The sequence below is a fragment of the Oreochromis niloticus genome, linkage group LG22 (genome assembly GCF_001858045.2).
Source record: "Oreochromis niloticus isolate F11D_XX linkage group LG22, O_niloticus_UMD_NMBU, whole genome shotgun sequence".
NCBI classification, from domain to species: Eukaryota; Metazoa; Chordata; class Actinopteri; order Cichliformes; family Cichlidae; genus Oreochromis; species Oreochromis niloticus.
The window spans coordinates 22,234,373-22,252,082 of record NC_031985.2 but is presented as its reverse complement, the minus strand read 5'-3'; the positions used below and the strand labels follow the sequence as shown (position 1 = coordinate 22,252,082).

General features: G+C 41.9%; 1 protein-coding gene across 36 annotated transcripts in view; it reads right to left on the bottom strand.

Moving 5' to 3' along the window:
• Window positions 1–6,813: 6,813 nt before the first annotated feature.
• clasp2 (cytoplasmic linker associated protein 2) overlaps window positions 6,814–17,710 on the bottom strand; it is a 60,693-nt gene continuing 49,796 nt past the window's right edge. For 35 of the 36 annotated variants that reach the window (XM_005478584.4, XM_005478583.4, XM_005478589.4 and 32 more), the window contains 13 exons: window positions 17,457–17,459; window positions 16,810–16,973; window positions 15,650–15,728; window positions 14,080–14,223; window positions 13,199–13,342; window positions 12,972–13,078; window positions 12,692–12,833; window positions 10,615–10,810; window positions 10,331–10,524; window positions 10,101–10,229; window positions 9,706–9,912; window positions 9,417–9,533; window positions 6,814–8,252 (listed from right to left, as the gene is read on the bottom strand). In XM_005478584.4, coding sequence (XP_005478641.1) covers window positions 8,175–8,252; window positions 9,417–9,533; window positions 9,706–9,912; window positions 10,101–10,229; window positions 10,331–10,524; window positions 10,615–10,810; window positions 12,692–12,833; window positions 12,972–13,078; window positions 13,199–13,342; window positions 14,080–14,223; window positions 15,650–15,728; window positions 16,810–16,973; window positions 17,457–17,459 — 1,704 coding nt within the window. In that variant the 3' untranslated portion in view covers window positions 6,814–8,174. The remainder of the gene's footprint in view (window positions 8,253–9,416; window positions 9,534–9,705; window positions 9,913–10,100; window positions 10,230–10,330; window positions 10,525–10,614; window positions 10,811–12,691; window positions 12,834–12,971; window positions 13,079–13,198; window positions 13,343–14,079; window positions 14,224–15,649; window positions 15,729–16,809; window positions 16,974–17,456; window positions 17,460–17,710) is intronic. The other variant, XM_005478594.4, reaches the window with a different exon arrangement.

Below are 17,710 nucleotides of genomic sequence, written 5' to 3'. Positions count from 1 at the left end.
CAGGATAACACTTGTTCATTTTAAATTAAGGATTTGCAATGGACAGCTTGTAAAAAATCTAATAAAAAAATCCCCCCTTCAGTTTAAAAATACGTGAATACAGTAATTACTACAATAAAAAAAATCAATCAGTTCTTGTAAATTTGAATAATGTAATAAATAATATATGTTTTTAAATTCAGTATGTAGTATATAGGTGTACAGAGGCCGTTTTAGCAGTCATCACTCATGTGTTCCACATTTAGTGTCACCAAAAGCAAATTTATCATGTAACTCTAGTTACATAAATGCACAACTGAAAACTGCTGTGTTGGTTAAAGAAGCAATGATCAGGCGAGTCAAGACTGAAGCTATTTGGTCACAATGACACCAGGTGCACTTGGAGGAATAAAGGTGAGGCTTTTACACCTAAGAACACTACCAATTGTCAAGCATCATGGTGGTAGCACCATGCTCTGGGGCTGTTTTGTTGCCAATGGTACACTGGATAAATTAGCTAGAACTTGACCTCAAATCAACATCTAGATGGTTGAAACTTCAAGACAGTTGGGTGTTCCAACAGGAGAATGATCCCAAACACACATGACAACTGGCTTAGTAATAGATAAAGTAGGGTCACATTACACTGCTGGAGTAGGCTTCCCAAAGCCTTGACCTCAACCCTATTGAAAATTTGTAAAAGAGGCCTAAAAGCCAGATCCTTACCAAGAAACCAACTGATTTAAATGAACGCTATACCAGACACCAGAAGGTTGTTGATGCCTACCAAGAGAGTGTAGTTGAGGTGCAACTCACTAAAGGACATTCACCAAATATTAGTGACATGTGAGTACATTTCACCTTATATGGTTTACAGAATATCCAAAATAAACTCAAACTTGTGCATTTCTTTTTAACTAAAGTCCTTAAAGATGTATGCTGAACAATCATTTCATCCTGCAAAAAGAACCGTTACAGTAAATACAGGGAGTGCAGAATTATTAGGCAAGTTGTATTTTTGAGGAATAATTTTATTATTGAACAACAATCATGTTTTCAATGAACCCAAAAAACTGATTAATATCAAAGCTGAATGTTTTTGGAAGTAGCTTTTAGTTTGTTTTTAGTTTTAGCTATTTTAGGGGGATATCTGTGTGTGCAGGTGACTATTACTGTGCATAATTATTAGGCAACTTAACAAAAAACAAATATATACCCATTTCAATTATTTATTTTTACCAGTGAAACCAATATAACATCTCCACATTTACAAATATACATTTCTGACATTCAAAAACAAAACAAAAACAAATCAGCGACCAATATAGCCACCTTTCTTTGCAAGGACACTCAAAAGCCTGCCATCCATGGATTCTGTCAGTGTTTTGATCTGTTCACCATCAACATTGCATGCAGCAGCAACCACAGCCTCCCAGACACTGTTCAGAGACGTGTACTGTTTTCCCTCCTTGTAAATCTCACATTTGATGATGGACCACAGGTTCTCAATGGGGTTCAGATCAGGTGAACAAGGAGGCCATGTCATTAGTTTTTCTTCTTTTATACCCTTTCTTGCCAGCCACGCTGTGGAGTACTTGGATGCATGTGATGGAGCATTGTCCTGCATGAAAATCATGTTTTTCTTGAAGGATGCAGACTTCTTCCTGTACCACTGCTTGAAGAAGGTGTCTTCCAGAAACTGGCAGTAGGACTGGGAGTTGAGCTTGACTCCATCCTCAACCCGAAAAGGCCCCACAAGCTCATCTTTGACGATACCAGCCCAAACCAGTACTCCACCTCCACCTTGCTGGCGTCTGAGTCGGACTGGAGCTCTCTGCCCTTTACCAATCCAGCCACGGGCCCATCCATCTGGCCCATCAAGACTCACTCTCATTTCATCAGTCCATAAAACCTTAGAAAAATCAGTCTTGAGATATTTCTTGGCCCAGTCTTGACGTTTCAGCTTGTGTCTTGTTCAGTGGTGGTCGTCTTTCAGCCTTTCTTACCTTGGCCATGTCTCTGAGTATTGCACACCTTGTGCTTTTGGGCACTCCAGTGATGTTGCAGCTCTGAAATATGGCCAAACTGGTGGCAAGTGGCATCTTGGCAGCTGCACGCTTGACTTTTCTCAGTTCATGGGCAGTTATTTTGCGCCTTGGTTTTTCCACACGCTTCTTGCGACCCTGTTGACTATTTTGAATGAAACGCTTGATTGTTCGATGATCACGCTTCAGAAGCTTTGCAATTTTAAGACTGCTGCATCCCTCTGCAAGATATCTCACTATTTTTGACTTTTCTGAGCCTGTCAAGTCCTTCTTTTGACCCATTTTGCCAAAGGAAAGGAAGTTGCCTAATAATTATGCACACCTGATATAGGGTGTTGATGTCATTAGACCACACCCCTTCTCATTACAGAGATGCACATCACCTAATATGCTTAATTGGTAGTAGGCTTTCGAGCCTATACAGCTTGGAGTAAGACAACATGTATGAAGAGGATGATGTGGACAAAATACTCATTTGCCTAATAATTCTGCACTCCCTGTAGACTGGTTCTCATTTAGCACTTGTCTACTCTACCTGAGCACTCAAAGCACCTTATACATCATGCCTCATTCACATTCATTCATATAGGCACTTTTTTCCATGCTCAAATGCTTTCTATCCAACATTCCCACACATTCATACTCCGACAGATGGATCGGAGAACAACTTGGGGTTAGTACTGTGCCCAAGAGGCTACATGCACCCCAGTTCAGGGAAATCATGGAAAGTCCAAAAATTACCATGACATTCATGCCCGCAATGAGTAAGTGCAATCTTCAGACCATCTGGAGCATTTGAAGGATTAGATTGTGTGGGTTTGATCGTCTAGAAATATCCAGTTACTATGTGATAAACCTTTCCTTTCCGACCAATAACACCCACTTTTCATAACAAGGTCTTGTTGTTCTAGGAAATTAAGGCCAATTTATGCAGAAAACTGTAAAATAAGTCAAGATTTCAGAGCCAGGGAACTACCACAGTTAGTTGTTACCTGCAAAACACCAGAGTCGATTTAAAATGCAAAGTTTAAGTATGCAAAATTGCTAAAGTATACCACATCCATCTTCAACAGTGTAACTGATATGTTTTCCTAAGTTGGGAATTGTTTTGAGGACAGACTCGGTATGAACTGCAGGGTCTTGGCAGGTTGTAGATGAGTGCAGCGAGGCCAGGGGGTTTTACAGGTCAGACAGTATCTGGGACTCTCTTTAGCTGTTCCTAAATTTACAGCCCAGAGAACAGATGCATACATGAAATATAGCACCAGTTTCACAAATAGCTATGTTGCATAAGACTTAAATGTTATCTTTTATTCCATGTGTGGATTAGCCCACTTTCTTAACATGTTTCTTAACGAGTCCACGATCTCCCACCTGCTGCTGCTCTTTGCGGGAGAGCGACAGCTGGAAAACCCGCTGCTTTATTGGACAGTAAATTAAACTCCAGGTGTTGATTGGTTTGTCAAAGCAAGGATAAAATCCTGACGCACATTTTCACCAATTTCTTACAAAACAAACATAAAACCGATCACCTGTGTATGGGCAGAAATCTGTGCCATCAGAAACTGAATTTGAATAAGTTAAATTTGAATTTGAATTACTCGGATTGAATCTGAATTGTAACTTGAATGAAAGCTTTTGAAAACTGAATTTGAATTAGTCTAATTTGAAATTGAATTTATGGTTTGAAACTGCATTTTATCCTTTAAAAATTCAGCTCTCGAATAATTTCACATTCACTTCTCACCATTCAGTTTCAGTTCTACAATTCAATTTCAGTTCCAAAATTCAGTTTTTTGGGACTTACATCCGGTTCCGGTTCAAGCGCAGATTAATAGAACTACAGACTGATAGCGTTACTGACGGAATCTACAGCGTCTTGAGCTGAATTAAGACTTCAGAAGTCATTCGTCATGTCGAATGACCAGCGGATAAACTCTCAGGTTGGTAATAAATGTATTACATGTATAAGAACAAGCGTCATGTTAACAATTGATAGCCGTACAGTAACCTTTATGCTTATTGTAGCTGCTAGCTAAAAACGCTAATTTAGCCTAGTTTGCCCTGGATTCAGCTTTGACAAATATGATCGACTGTTTCTAGTAGAATTCCAAAGTTGTCATCTTGTACCCTGTCAGAGCCCTGTATGCTTGCAGAGACCCCTACAGTAAGGAAACATGCAAAACGCTGTCCAAACCTTTGTATTTGAGCTTTATTTATGTCTTACACAGCATCCCAACTCTTTAGCGAACTTAATAACTTTAGCTAAAGTGAATAGTTAGTCTTATTCATTAGTGCAGCGTTACTGGATCACCTCTGTTTGAAGTGATATAGTATGATATACAACTATCACTGAAACAGCAAATTTTGTAAATAAACAACACTTCTCATTCTCTAAACGTTTGGCCACAGATGTAAATTACACTATCAGTGCTTGTTCACTCTTGACAATAATTACATTTCTAAATTCTCTTTGTGCATTTACAGGTAAACAATATCTAATATTTTATCTAAATGACTGCTTTGTCTTTGAAAAGGTGAAGAGCCTGAGGCCGGTGACAGTCCAGTTCTACTCTAAGTACATCCTTACGGTGGTTCACAGGACAAGGCGACATTCCTGTCCTGCCAGAAGAGAAGAGAAACTTCAGAGTCTTCATGCAGTTCAACCACACCTGTCATATGGAATATGACAGGGGTCTCAAACTCCAGTCCTCGAAGGCCGGTGTCATGCAACTTTTCCATGCGCCCTCGAGGACTGGAGTTTGAGACCCCTGCCGTATGGTGTTCATGCAGTTTTCTACCCCACAGTTACAGCATGTCTGACTGCCTGTTCAGCATATGCAAAAATATATGATGAGTTTAAGCATGTGATGACTAAGGCCTTCCATTATGGTGTTTGTCATCACATGTCACAGACATCTGGATGATCATTTGGAATAAACAAAAAAACAAAAAACTTGTTACTTCATCTTTTATCTTTATTATTATTATTATTGTTCTTATTTTACATTTTTCATTGTTAGGCATTGGGTTTATTTGTAGTAGTCCTTTCCAGCTTCTTTCCCTCTTCCATGTTACTGTGTCAGCTTGTCAGCATCTATTTGGGGTTGGGAGTGGAACAGGAAGTAAGGAACAGAAAGTGCCATTTAAACCAGGAGAGGTTCTTATATTTCAGAAGAAGGGATTAATTCAAAAGAAATGACCTCAATGCCATATTTTATTTAGGAACCCTAGAGAGCACTTTGCAAAATAACACATTCTTATAATTTCACCCTCAGATGAGCCAAGCTACGACTGTCAGGGAAGGTGATGTAGGTACAGAGCATGTGAGAGTGGTTAAGTTAATGTCTCTTGTCTAGATGAAGGCACAGGAGGGATCAATGGCACGGCGTAGAGATTCAGTATCTTCAGTCTTCAGTGGACACTCCATTTCTGGCACAAAACACCTGTAAAAGATGGTCGATTTAGGAGGTGACCCGACAACTTCAGCCTGTCAAACATAGCAATGGAGCAGTATGTTTTAAAAAAAAAAAATCTAATTAAGCATGCACTCAGTACCCTAAGAATTATTATGATAGTTAAACACAGTGATAGTTGTATATCATATTATATCACTTCAAACAGAGGTGATCCAGTAACGCTGCACTAATGAATAAGACTAACTATTCACTTTAGCTAAAGTTATTAAGTTCGCTAAAGAGTTGGGATGCTGTGTAAGACATAAATAAAGCTCAAATACAAAGGTTTGGACAGCGTTTTGCATGTTTCCTTACTGTAGGGGTCTCTGCAAGCATACAGGGCTCTGACAGGGTACAAGATGACAACTTTGGAATTCTACTAGAAACAGTCGATCATATTTGTCAAAGCTGAATCCAGGGCAAACTAGGCTAAATTAGCGTTTTTAGCTAGCAGCTACAATAAGCATAAAGGTTACTGTACGGCTATCAATTGTTAACATGACGCTTGTTCTTATACATGTAATACATTTATTACCAACCTGAGAGTTTATCCGCTGGTCATTCGACATGACGAATGACTTCTGAAGTCTTAATTCAGCTCAAGACGCTGTAGATTCCGTCAGTAACGCTATCAGTCTGTAGTTCTATTAATCTGCGCTTGAACCGGAACCGGATGTAAGTCCCAAAAAACTGAATTTTGGAACTGAAATTGAATTGTAGAACTGAAACTGAATGGTGAGAAGTGAATGTGAAATTATTCGAGAGCTGAATTTTTAAAGGATAAAATGCAGTTTCAAACCATAAATTCAATTTCAAATTAGACTAATTCAAATTCAGTTTTCAAAAGCTTTCATTCAAGTTACAATTCAGATTCAATCCGAGTAATTCAAATTCAAATTTAACTTATTCAAATTCAGTTTCTGATGGCACAGATTTCTGCCCATACCCTGTGCAGCTCAGAATAAAATTGTTTTAGAATAAAATAACTGCTAAATATTAATCAGTAAAGTAATTTTGCATTTTTGATGCTTTCATACTGAGGTGCTTGCTGAAATTGAGTGGTTGTGACACAGTCACACTCAGTGTAAATTTGGGATGAAGTGACTCTTTAAGGGACTACGAAATATTTATGAGATACTGTAGAGGTTTGATCACTGATCCTGGATCAGATCAACCGCAACATTCAGTTAGCATTTAATAGATCTATCCTCTTGAATTGCATGAACAACACTCCTGTGAGGAGTTACAGACCCACACATGCACTGTATTTCTGCTCACCGCCTTACCGCGGCACTTTATTATACTGCAGAAATGAAAAGAGGCGGGGCTTATCGTGATCTGTACAAGTTCTTTATTTTATTGTAAGCACAGCTTTGTAAATGCACAGAGGAAACAACAGTGAAAACTAGAATGTTACAAGAGGAAGGAAAGAAAGACACGAACAGGAGAAAAGTGAGACATGACTTGTTTCTTTTTGTCCAGAGCTGTAAATAATACATTTCTACAAATTTCTCAGCAGAGATAAACAAAATAAGTGTGTGTGAGAGAGAGAGAGAGAGAGAGAGGGAAAAAAAATAAAAATAAAACAAGGATGGGCACAGGTGCGCGCGTGCACCCCCCTCTGGGGAACTCCCCTGAATGACACTGTTATTTGGATACTCCATTTTAATATCATATATAGATACATATCCACTATGTGATAATAAGCCATGTCCTGTCATACTTCATGTAGTAAGCAGCCATCTTTCTCCACGTGTTGCCCAGAACTGATCCGAGATGGGAGAAATGGAGGACATCATGGATTTATCTGAAAGGGGCGGACACTGTTCACATTAATTTAAAACCCCAGTCAGAGCACTCTGACAGCAGACCCCGATAAAAAGTTATTAATCTTTTTTTAAATTTCGTCTCATGCATAGCCAAGCACATAACGCCTCCTAAACTTTGGAATCTGTATGTACTGTATTTGCTATGAGCAGGCAGGACCCACTTTGACTCGCGTTAGTGCTGTGTGTGCTGGGGTCCGGTCGTACCGTTCAGGCTTATCAGCACCTTTTTGAAACACGTGTTGACGTCTGAGTGAGAGAGAAAACTCCGGGTATTAAAAACCACTGCAGTAAAACCTCTCTGCGTAAAAGAAATCCAAACTATGACACAATGTAAAATTACATTCCCGTCTACCTGGCACCCCCCTCCCCCAAGTTAATGAGTGTTCGAGAAGGAAACGAGGAGACAGCACCGTTGGAGGAATATTACCGCCCAGGGAAATGAGAACCATGCAGATGCACCACTTCCTGTTGACCTCGAGATGCTGTTCAGAGGGACTGTGTTGTGGATACGGAGCGGAGCGGACAGGACGGGCGTTTAATATCTTCATCCTTGAGTGAGTAGTGACAAACCTGTGGAGGGTGTGACTGGATGTCTGTTTAAGTTTAATCCGAGTTTGAGGGTTCAGTTCAGTCAGAAGGGATCCTAAGAAATGGCGAGTAGAACTACAACTCTCCTCTGCACGTGTTATGACTGTGTGTACCTAACAGCTGTGTGTGTGTGTGTGTGTGTGTGCGCGGTGTGTGTGTGCGCGCGGTGTATGCAGTTTGCTCCTGTGAATGCTGTGTTCTCATGAACAGATGGTTTATGTTGGGTGGGCATAGCTGCAGTTCTGTAGTTGCCCTGCGGGACGGCGCTCTTTATCCTATAGGCCCTCGGTTGAGGGTTCGTTGCCGGTGGTGCCGGACTGGGCGCGCTTGATGTACAGATTCAACAGCTTCAGCTGCAGATAGAAAAACAGAAAAAGAGCATGAATTAAATGATGTGTGCAAGCCAAGAGATGCTAAAAATCCAAAAGGCGAGATTGCAGTTACTCCATCTGAGCAGGCCGACCGTATCCTGATGTGAATGCTTCACTTGAGTGTTTTTGTTGAGGACACTGCATGCTGGTACAGCAGCCATGTTTTAAATCACCTACTTTACTCTAAACAGTAAACTGTTCACTTCATGTTATTTCCAGTAAGACTCTCAGAGATTATGATCATAACCACATCAGGAAACAATTTACAGAGGTCACAAATGAACTGATAAGAGGCGTCATTTTTCCTTATACACTTGTATACAATTCTAAAGTATATTTTGCAACCAGAGGAGTCGCCCTCTGCTGGCCTTCAGAAAGAATGCAGGTTTAAAGCTTTGAATTCACTTTTCAGACCCAGAAACTACATCTGTATTTACCAGTGCTGGAGTTGTTACTCTAAAAAAAAAAGTAACATGTTATACATTACTCATTGCTTTTCTTAAAATCGATGCAGTACATTATGTAATTAGTCATCAGAGAAAGTAACTTTTTATACTACTTATCTTACTTTTGAGTTACCCTGCACAATAACCTGAAATGTACGGTCACACAATGACCAGTTAACTGAATTATACAAACCTGAGGCCACCGTGTCACACACTGACACAAATGAGCACACACACAGAATCTTTCTTTAGTTTTTACATATAAATACAAGACGAAAACTAGCGCCAAGAGACTTCAAAGTGATCGCCACAGTGATTACACTTCAAAAACAGAGGCTGCAAGCTTGACTGCATATCATTGCCTGTGTTACAGGGCCTGCCTGCTGGGCTCAGGTCGGCCTTCACTCAGCTTTAAAATCACTCCAAGTTCTTGGCTAGCTTTGTGCTAGCTGCTGTCTGTGCAGACGAAGTTATTAAGCAGTATATTGTGGTTGTTTCTGTACTCAATGCAGTTTGCACTTTATCATTGCACTCTTGTCATTTTGTGCAATAAAAATAAAAGTAATATGTCAATTCCTTAAAAGTTGCAGACCATGCCAAAAATCAGCTGTACAAAAATTAAAATAACAGAAAGATCCTGGTGACCAGGATGAGAAACTACACATCTTTAGCCAGCTGGTTTACGATGAATTCAACATACCTTGCTGCTGGAGAGTTGGCTGAGGTGCGGTTTGAGGTCCTCTCCTATCACTGAATAGATGGCCACCAGGCAGAACACACAGGCTTTCCTCACGCTGCTCTCAGAGTTGTCGTAACCCTGTTCAGACAGAAGAACGCAATTTACAGATCTGCAGTTCTGCATAACAATCGTATTTATGGACGAATGCGAAGGTTGTGTGTGATAAAGCAGATAACAGACAACTACGATACTGCACGGCTGATACTTTCATCATCCAAATGAAAAGTTACATATATGAGCTGCATGTTACCTGTATGAGTCCTGGTACAATCTCGGGCAGCAGGCTGATCAGGCCTTCGCGGGGAATCCTCTCCACCACTTTGGTCTGCATCTTGATGGCAGCCAGGTTGATGGGGTAATCAGCTGACTGGATAATGGGACACAACACCTTGATACACTGGTCCGGACTGATGGACAACGCCAACATGGCTGCCGTCTCCTCAGCTGCTCGAACCACCTACAGAAAAGCAGAGAAATATGACTATACAATATGACCAAGTGATAATCACGGAGCTTTTTTCCAGCTTTGATGATCCATAAATAAAATAAAGGAGTGTTCTGCATCACCGCTTCATAGTCTGTTAATGCTTTGTGATAAAATCAGCTTCTCAGTGAGCAGATTAGTGTGGGTGTGGATAAACGCACCTCTTTGTGAGGGTCTTTATGGGCCTCCAGGGCCTTCATGATGGTGAGCTCTGCGTAGTTCTTAAACCTCCAGGGCTGCTTGCTGAGAATCTCCCTCAGCACCCGCAGAGCCAGCGTTCGGATCACATGCTGAGAGAGGATTTAAGATGAAAGGGAACGACTTTAGTGTTTTTTTTTCTCCCCTCCCCTTTCATTTGGTTGTTGCACATTTGAAATGAGTGTTTGTGTACCTCTCTGTCGCCCATCGTCTCGAGCAGGAGCAGCAGGATGGTCTTGAAGTGTTCGTCCCACACCTGCAGGGTGTTTTCGCGTATCAGCTTCTGCAGCTCACACAGCGCTGCCTTCCTCTCTTCTATGCGCTCGTTGTGATTGGATAACTCCTTGAGGAGCTCGGCCACCAGCTCCGACTGATCCAGGCTGCTATCTGTGAGGAGACAGGCGACAGAAAATAACCCATGTTAGCGATATCTCGAGGTCGTTATTTGTCCTTTTCCGCCAGAATGCTTTTGTGTACCGTCGGTGAGAAGCTCCGAGTCGTCCAGGCTGGTGTCTTTGCGGCTGTGTTTGAAGGGAGAGTCGGACAAGTATTCGCGGGATACTCGGGGGCTGGAGGAGAGCAGGGGGGTGTTGAGAAGGGACGTTTTATTGTCCAGAGCCATACGCCCGCCGTCGCCCATATCTGACAGCCTGCCATCTGTCCCGCTGCCCCCCTGAAAACAAAGGTGGAATAAAAACGAAGCGAATGAACCAAACACTAAAAAGTTCAAAAGTTCTGGTTTAAAAACAGCCTGAACCGCAGAGTTGTTTTATGTGTTTAGATGGTAAAAACAAACGTGTCTCTGTTTGATTTCTTAAAATTCATTCATATATCAGGACATTTTGGATGTTTCCTTTTTTAGAGAGCTTGTTGTTGTCTAAATAAGAGCATAAGAAAACAAACAAACAAACAAAAACAACCCCATCACTTATGAAAGCAGACACATGAAGCGCCAGGTGAGGAGCTGAGCAGGGTGACGAGGTTTAAGGTGCTCCTATTTGTATGTGTATATTTACACTCGAACCGCTAAATGCTACTTCTAAGCTGGGGTTTGATGAGTCAGGTGTGCTGTGATTGGCACGCTGATGACATGTGGGCCACTTGGGTTTCAGTTGCATCTCATGGGGAAAATGTCAGGAGGTCACACCTCTGTAGTAGAGTACACCGTGTCCTTAAAAGGAACCGGGGTCACTGCAAAATAAGACCTGGCATGTCTGAAGTCATAAATTTGTTTTGAACGAGCAGGCTAGCTACACAAGCATCTGAAAATAATAACAGGGGATGCTTTTCAGCAGCTAGGCTTAAATAAAACAAACAGGATTTTATCAGCAGCTGTAGAAGATTATTTTTCACAGTTATCGGTCCCATAAACACTTAACGTATGCTTCTCACTCCCCGTGCTAACGGACGGGTGGTGGGGCAGATCAGATGTCAGTGTCCCCTACAGTACACCTGTGTGGGTGTTTCAGGCCTTTGCGAGTCTTGGAAAACATGTTGTAAGGTCAAAAGACGATATATTACTTTCTGAGTGCAGATTTAAATGTGAGTTACAAAACTTATTACAAAGTCTGAATAGTCTGTCTTATCCCCTTTTTATTCTGGTATTTGCTCATTTTATCAGGAGTAAAGTGTCAACTTTCACACTTTCATACTACTGGCGTGATCGTGGTGTATGGCTGCTTGCGTTAGGACTGCACCATGGTGGTATTTTTCATCTGGTATCAAAATAAAGAGACTATTCAGAAGCCCGGTCACATATAAAGCAATTTTCCCATCATGCTTTGCATCGTGGTGACTGGTCACGAGTCAATATACACTGTATGGAAAAACATATGAATTCAAGTGTGGTGCTGTAACTGGATGTCACCCTTTCGACAAGCCAGTTTGTGAAACTTGTATGTTTATAAATTCACCAGATAACAGCAAATCAACCCGTTTCCCCATTTCGCTGGTCTCCATAATTTGGTTAGTAAATAGTTTGATCCTTTGCTCAAACTGAGGCTGCTCGTTTGTGGCTGGTTCTGACCTCTGGATAGTTTTAGCTTCAGTTACTTTGCTTTTGTTAGCTTCTTTATAAAGTCCGTGATCAGCTGGGTGACGGCACTAACATCAGCATAAAACTGCGCACCAGGAGCTTCACGACATGTTTCTATGGGCGAGCAGCTCCTGTAGGTGACTCACTGCTTTTGTCCATATAGTGTATTTATCAGCCTCAGTGGCCAGTCAACGGCAACATTCGCTTCCATTTGTAGTCGTTTCAATTGCTCGCCTCCAAGTTGAGAGAAGACTAACTCCACACCTGCCCACTTCCCACAAGATTGACATTCATGATCTCTGGCTGCTGCACTGCTGCTTGTCTCTTGCTGTGGGCAAACTTCATGAAGGTAGAATCAAATAAAAATATTCGAAAATGTTCAAACGCCCCCATGAATTGCGCCAACTGTTACACAAACCACTCAGGTCTGGTTGTATTAACACCAGGAACTGAACTTAAATTCCTCTTCACCTCTGATCTGTACAGCATGTCCCTAAAGTGTTGGCCTCCTCCACTCACCTCCTCTCCCTCTCGCCGCTGGACGGGTTCATTCATGTCTTCTTGGCTGCGAACGCTGAAGTTTTGGATCGCCTCTGTGACACCTTTCAGTGAGCTGTAGATGTCCTCTGAGTTCATGTTTTCCGTGTCATAGTCAAAAGCACTGCACAGACACAGTAAAAGATGTGCTGTAATTTGCAAGCTTACTTTTTCCCCACTGTATATTTGGACACCCTAAAATACGGTTTACTGTATAACAGTGATTTCAAAGTGTAAGACTAGTTGTCAGACAAGTGTTTACCTTGGTGAGAGGGTGTTCTGGGATGTGTTAGTGGGCGAAGTGACTGGACTGGACCAGCTGGCTGGAGATCGGGGGGTGTGACGTGTCATAGGGCTGCCCATTGGTGCCTGAGAAGGTAACAAAACAACAAAGAGGTACGCCATTATTGCCGCTGTATAATGACTGAGAGTTTAGGTGTAAACTGTGTGTCTGAAGCACTCACAGTTTAGAGTCGGAGTATATTTTACCTGTGCAGCGTTGCCCGTGTTCTTCAGGTGGTTTTGAAGTAGCTTGGTGGCTCCATCCTGGAAGGTTTTGGGCAGAGCTGCCAGCAGCATGGTAAACTCTGGAGTGTTGAGCTGGAACAGGGCGATTAGCACCGACTGGGCTGCCTGTTACACACAAAATACACACTTAGACTTTGCATTTAGTGGACCAAACACGGTGGAAGCTCTTGCAAGTAGTACTGTGATTGCCATGAGGTGGCATTTGAGACAAGGGTCCTTTTCACTTTATGATTTTGAACTGAGATGCAAGTTTATAGTTTTGAGATAAACCTTAAAATCAAAAAAACAAAACAAACAATAAACTGTGGTTGTAACTATCAAGCAAAATTTATAGTCCAGCAGAGGTGACGTGATTGCTGTCCACTTCCTGTCTGCCTGCAGACAGGCATTTGCAGAAGGCTGATCTAAAGTTTTAAACAGAGTTCTCATAGTGTGAATGACAGCAAACTACCAAAACGCAACATAAAATTAAAGAGAAAATAACAGGTAAAATGAAACAAAACCTTTCTGCTATTGAAAGAGAACAGCCAGCGCAGCAAGAAGACTGCTTGGCCTAAAGTTGAAACCATCTCTGCAGCTATGGAAGGGATACTCCAAGAACCTCACAGATCACATGATTTTCTTCCCATGGAAATTCCTAGTTCTGCTGGTAAAGCAGTGCAATAACTGCTTTTCAAACCTGTGGTATCATACACTTCTGCTTTTGTTGTAGCATCCAGATTCACCAGTCAGGCTGACTTGCTTCAAATGAATATTATAAAGTTTAATTAGATCCCTCAAAAACAAAAGGGGCCCGTTGCAAGAGGACGTATTATGTTGTGTGCGTGTTTGTGAGATGATACCTTTCTGACATCTGAGCTCTTGGGTTCAGTCGTCCAGGTGATGATGCGGGAAACAGCCAGCCGAGTCTCGCTGGAGTTCACAAAGTCCGGAGCTTCCATCTGTAATGTCAGCGTCTCGATGTACTTCAGAATAGCCACCTTCACCTGCAACGCAAACACACACATTTATACAAATTGTTAGGAAGCTGACCTATAATGGTGAAAATGCATAGTCAATATTCACCTGCAAAAACACAAATACAGAAAGAACCAAAACCAAACACACACACACACACACACACACACACACACACGCACGCACACGCACACGAAAAAAAAGTGACCACCAATGTTAAGAGTCAGCATGTACAACCGCAGCAGATTGTGCATCTCTTGCAGGTCTGAAAAATCAAATGATCCAATGAATGAGAGAAAAGTTTAAAATGCAGTCATGGTCATGCTTTATATAATACAAAAATAAAATCAATCAACATAAAAACAATGACAAATGACAATATTAAAGAACCAATAAATGGAAAAATTCAACTCAGCCTCTGAAACGCCACAACTGACTCCTGCCCTGATTTTCGTCTCTCTACAAATGCACCTCAGGACCAGAACTTCCTCCAAATCACTTAGCGGCATCGTGCGCGCCACATAATTGCTCCCCCCGGAGCGCACTGACCTGGGAGGACTGGCTCCAGGCTGCGGCCTGCTCGTCTAGAGAGCAGGCGTGGCGCCGCGCTCTGGGGGGGAACAATTTTACCCCGGACCCTCCCCTGCCTCGCCCGCAACACGAGCTCCGCACAGGCTTCAGAGAGAGAGAGGAGAAGCACCGCGTCAATCAACGGAGAGAGACAGGGAGACGAGGACGGGGGAGGGGTGGGGGACAAGAGAGGAAAGCAGGCAGGAGGCTGGAAAGAGTAGAGGAGTAAAAAGAGATGGGGAAGTAGACCTGGGCGATACTGAAATTAGACAGTATGGTTTTACAAAATGAGTCAGACTCATACTGTGATACTATGCCAGCCAATTCTTACATGTCAGAGGGGTTGGATATAGCAAAATATTTAACAAAATTACTCTGAAGATGTAGTTAAGTCTTCAGAAAAGTAATATTTGCAGCAGGAGGTGAAATTCTACTGTTTGAAACATCCTTTATTGCCCAAGCCTAGTGGGAAAGGAGAGGGAATAGTGGGAAACAGGTTAAACATCAGGCAGAAAAAGGGTGTGGGAGTAGGCAGGAGCAACACGGGAGATAAAAGGGTAAGAAGGGTTGGGAGCAGGGAATAAAGTAGTAGATAATCAGGGGAAAAGAAAGAGAGGTGTGCTGGGTAAAGATGAAAAAGGAGTTTGAGGAAGAAAGCTTGAAAGTAGCCAGTGGAGTGACTCGATCAATCGCTATCCAATCACAGCCCAGGATTCAGGGTTTTGGGACACAGAGCCAGCAATGGGCAGGTATGTAATAATATTAGCACAGCAGTCAGTTGAATTTCCAGCTTTGTGTGCATGCTACCCTTGCACAGACATTTGCACACTCAGCTCTCTCACATACACACTAAACAGATACGTATTACATCAACTTGTCATTTACCTTGAGGTTGGGCGTCTGTGTTTGGTCCACAGTGAACCTCATGAGAATGGTAAACTGGAGGTCGTTGGGAAAACATTCTCTGCAGGACAAAAACACACATTTAGATTTCACGTTTTGTGTCATAACATACATCGTAAAAATAAAGTTCAAGAACTGTCAGCAAATAAATAACCGAGTAACTGCTGTGCCAGAAGCAAAGTGGTGATTTGTGTGACTGCTTGTTCTTCTGCACTTTTACTAAACATTTGAAATAAAAAAAAGTGCTGACTCTGAAGGTTGCTGCTGGTTTTTGGAGGAAAGCACTCACTGTAGGACTCACGCCAAGAACACTTTACAGCAGGGGTGTCAAACATAAGGCCTAGGGCCCAGAAACAACCCGTCAGAGGCTCCAACCTGACGTGCTGGAATACTTTGAAATGTGTGGAAAATGTAAAAATTACAAAAGAGGGCGTCAGAAATTTCAGACCCCAAATCTTTTTTTTTTTCCCTCTAGTTCTTTTCCTCTTAGTTTTAGTCTTACTGGCTCCTTTAAATTACTTTATTATTTGGAAAAACAGACATAGTATTGAAGTTACATTTATTTTTCTTAAGAAATCTCAGGAAGTTAATTTTTATAAACAGATGATGAGTTTGTTATTTATTTAAGGTTATACCACCTGAGCAGGCCTGATCTCATCTAAAGCTAAGCTATACTTAATAAAGTATATATTTAGTGCTGGATCTGGTGCCCTGAATCCTTCCTTAGTTATACTGCAATAGGCCTAGCCTGCTTCAGGGTTCCCATGATGCACTTAGCGTTTCTTTCTCACTCGCATTCTTTCACTCTGTCTGTGGTTATACACCACTCTGCATTTGATCATTAGTTATTAATAATCTCTGGCTTTCTTCCACGGTGGAGTTTTTGTCCCGTTTCCCTCTCTTCACCCCCTACCAGTCGCAGCAGATGAACCTGGTTCTGCTGCTCCCTTCCCACTGTCACCATGTGCTTGCTCACAGGAATTATTTGATTGTTGGAGTTCAAACTGAACTAAATTTATAGGTTATTGCTCAAAAGTTTTACTTGTCCGGTCTACGTAATGATCACATTGGACTGTATACAGACCACAATGTGTTGGTAAAGTAAGATAAAAAGACACTTTTTTTACGAGTGTGCAACTCACCTTGTGACATCCAGGGCTCTCTGCACTTTAGCTTGCACGGATCCCAGCAGGTCCGCTCCCATCTTCTTCAGAAGCTGTGTGAGCAGGACAAACAACCAGTCCTGCAGGTCGTCCTTATGGACCTGGATGAAATCTACCAGTGTCTCCAGGAACATACTGAACACCTAAACACACACACACACACACACACACACACACACACACACACACACACACAGAGTTTAGGTGACAAACTGAACAACTGATCACTTATTCTCAAAACACTTCATGCACACATGCACATGCATACAGGTACTCCTGCACTGTTTTACTGGATTATACTGAAGGGGAATGATGTGAGAGCAGCATTAGTCCACATTAGTTCCCTGTGGTTCCCATTGGAGTTAGTGGCATTTCACTCATTACTGCAGCAGTCCACTTTCACTCCCAGTCACCAAGTAACACACTTAAATCACACAAAATGAAAACAAGCCAATCACAACATGTGGGGACCATCTCTACATGCCACCAGTTGATTTCAGCAGCACAGTGGAGCTACGGACAACATTAAGTGAGGTAGGTTAGTAAGTGTTATATAGTTCTCAATGCCCAATAAGATTAATGAAGCAGATTGCATCCAAACACAAACACTGATTGGCCAGACTTACTCTCTACAGAGAGTTCCAGAGGTGGGGGCAGCATGAGGGAAAGAGAGACATCTGTTAGCATCGTCACAAAGCATGTACTCAGTGTCAGAGAGTACACTCAGCATCTTCAATTTTGACACAATATTTTCAAACACATTTGAGCAACAACCAATTTTACTTTCTCCCTGACATGGGAGAAACTTGAGTGTAAGTGCAAAAAAGGCTAAAAAGAAACACTGACAATATGGGAAATAAGAAGGAAGGAGTACGAAAAG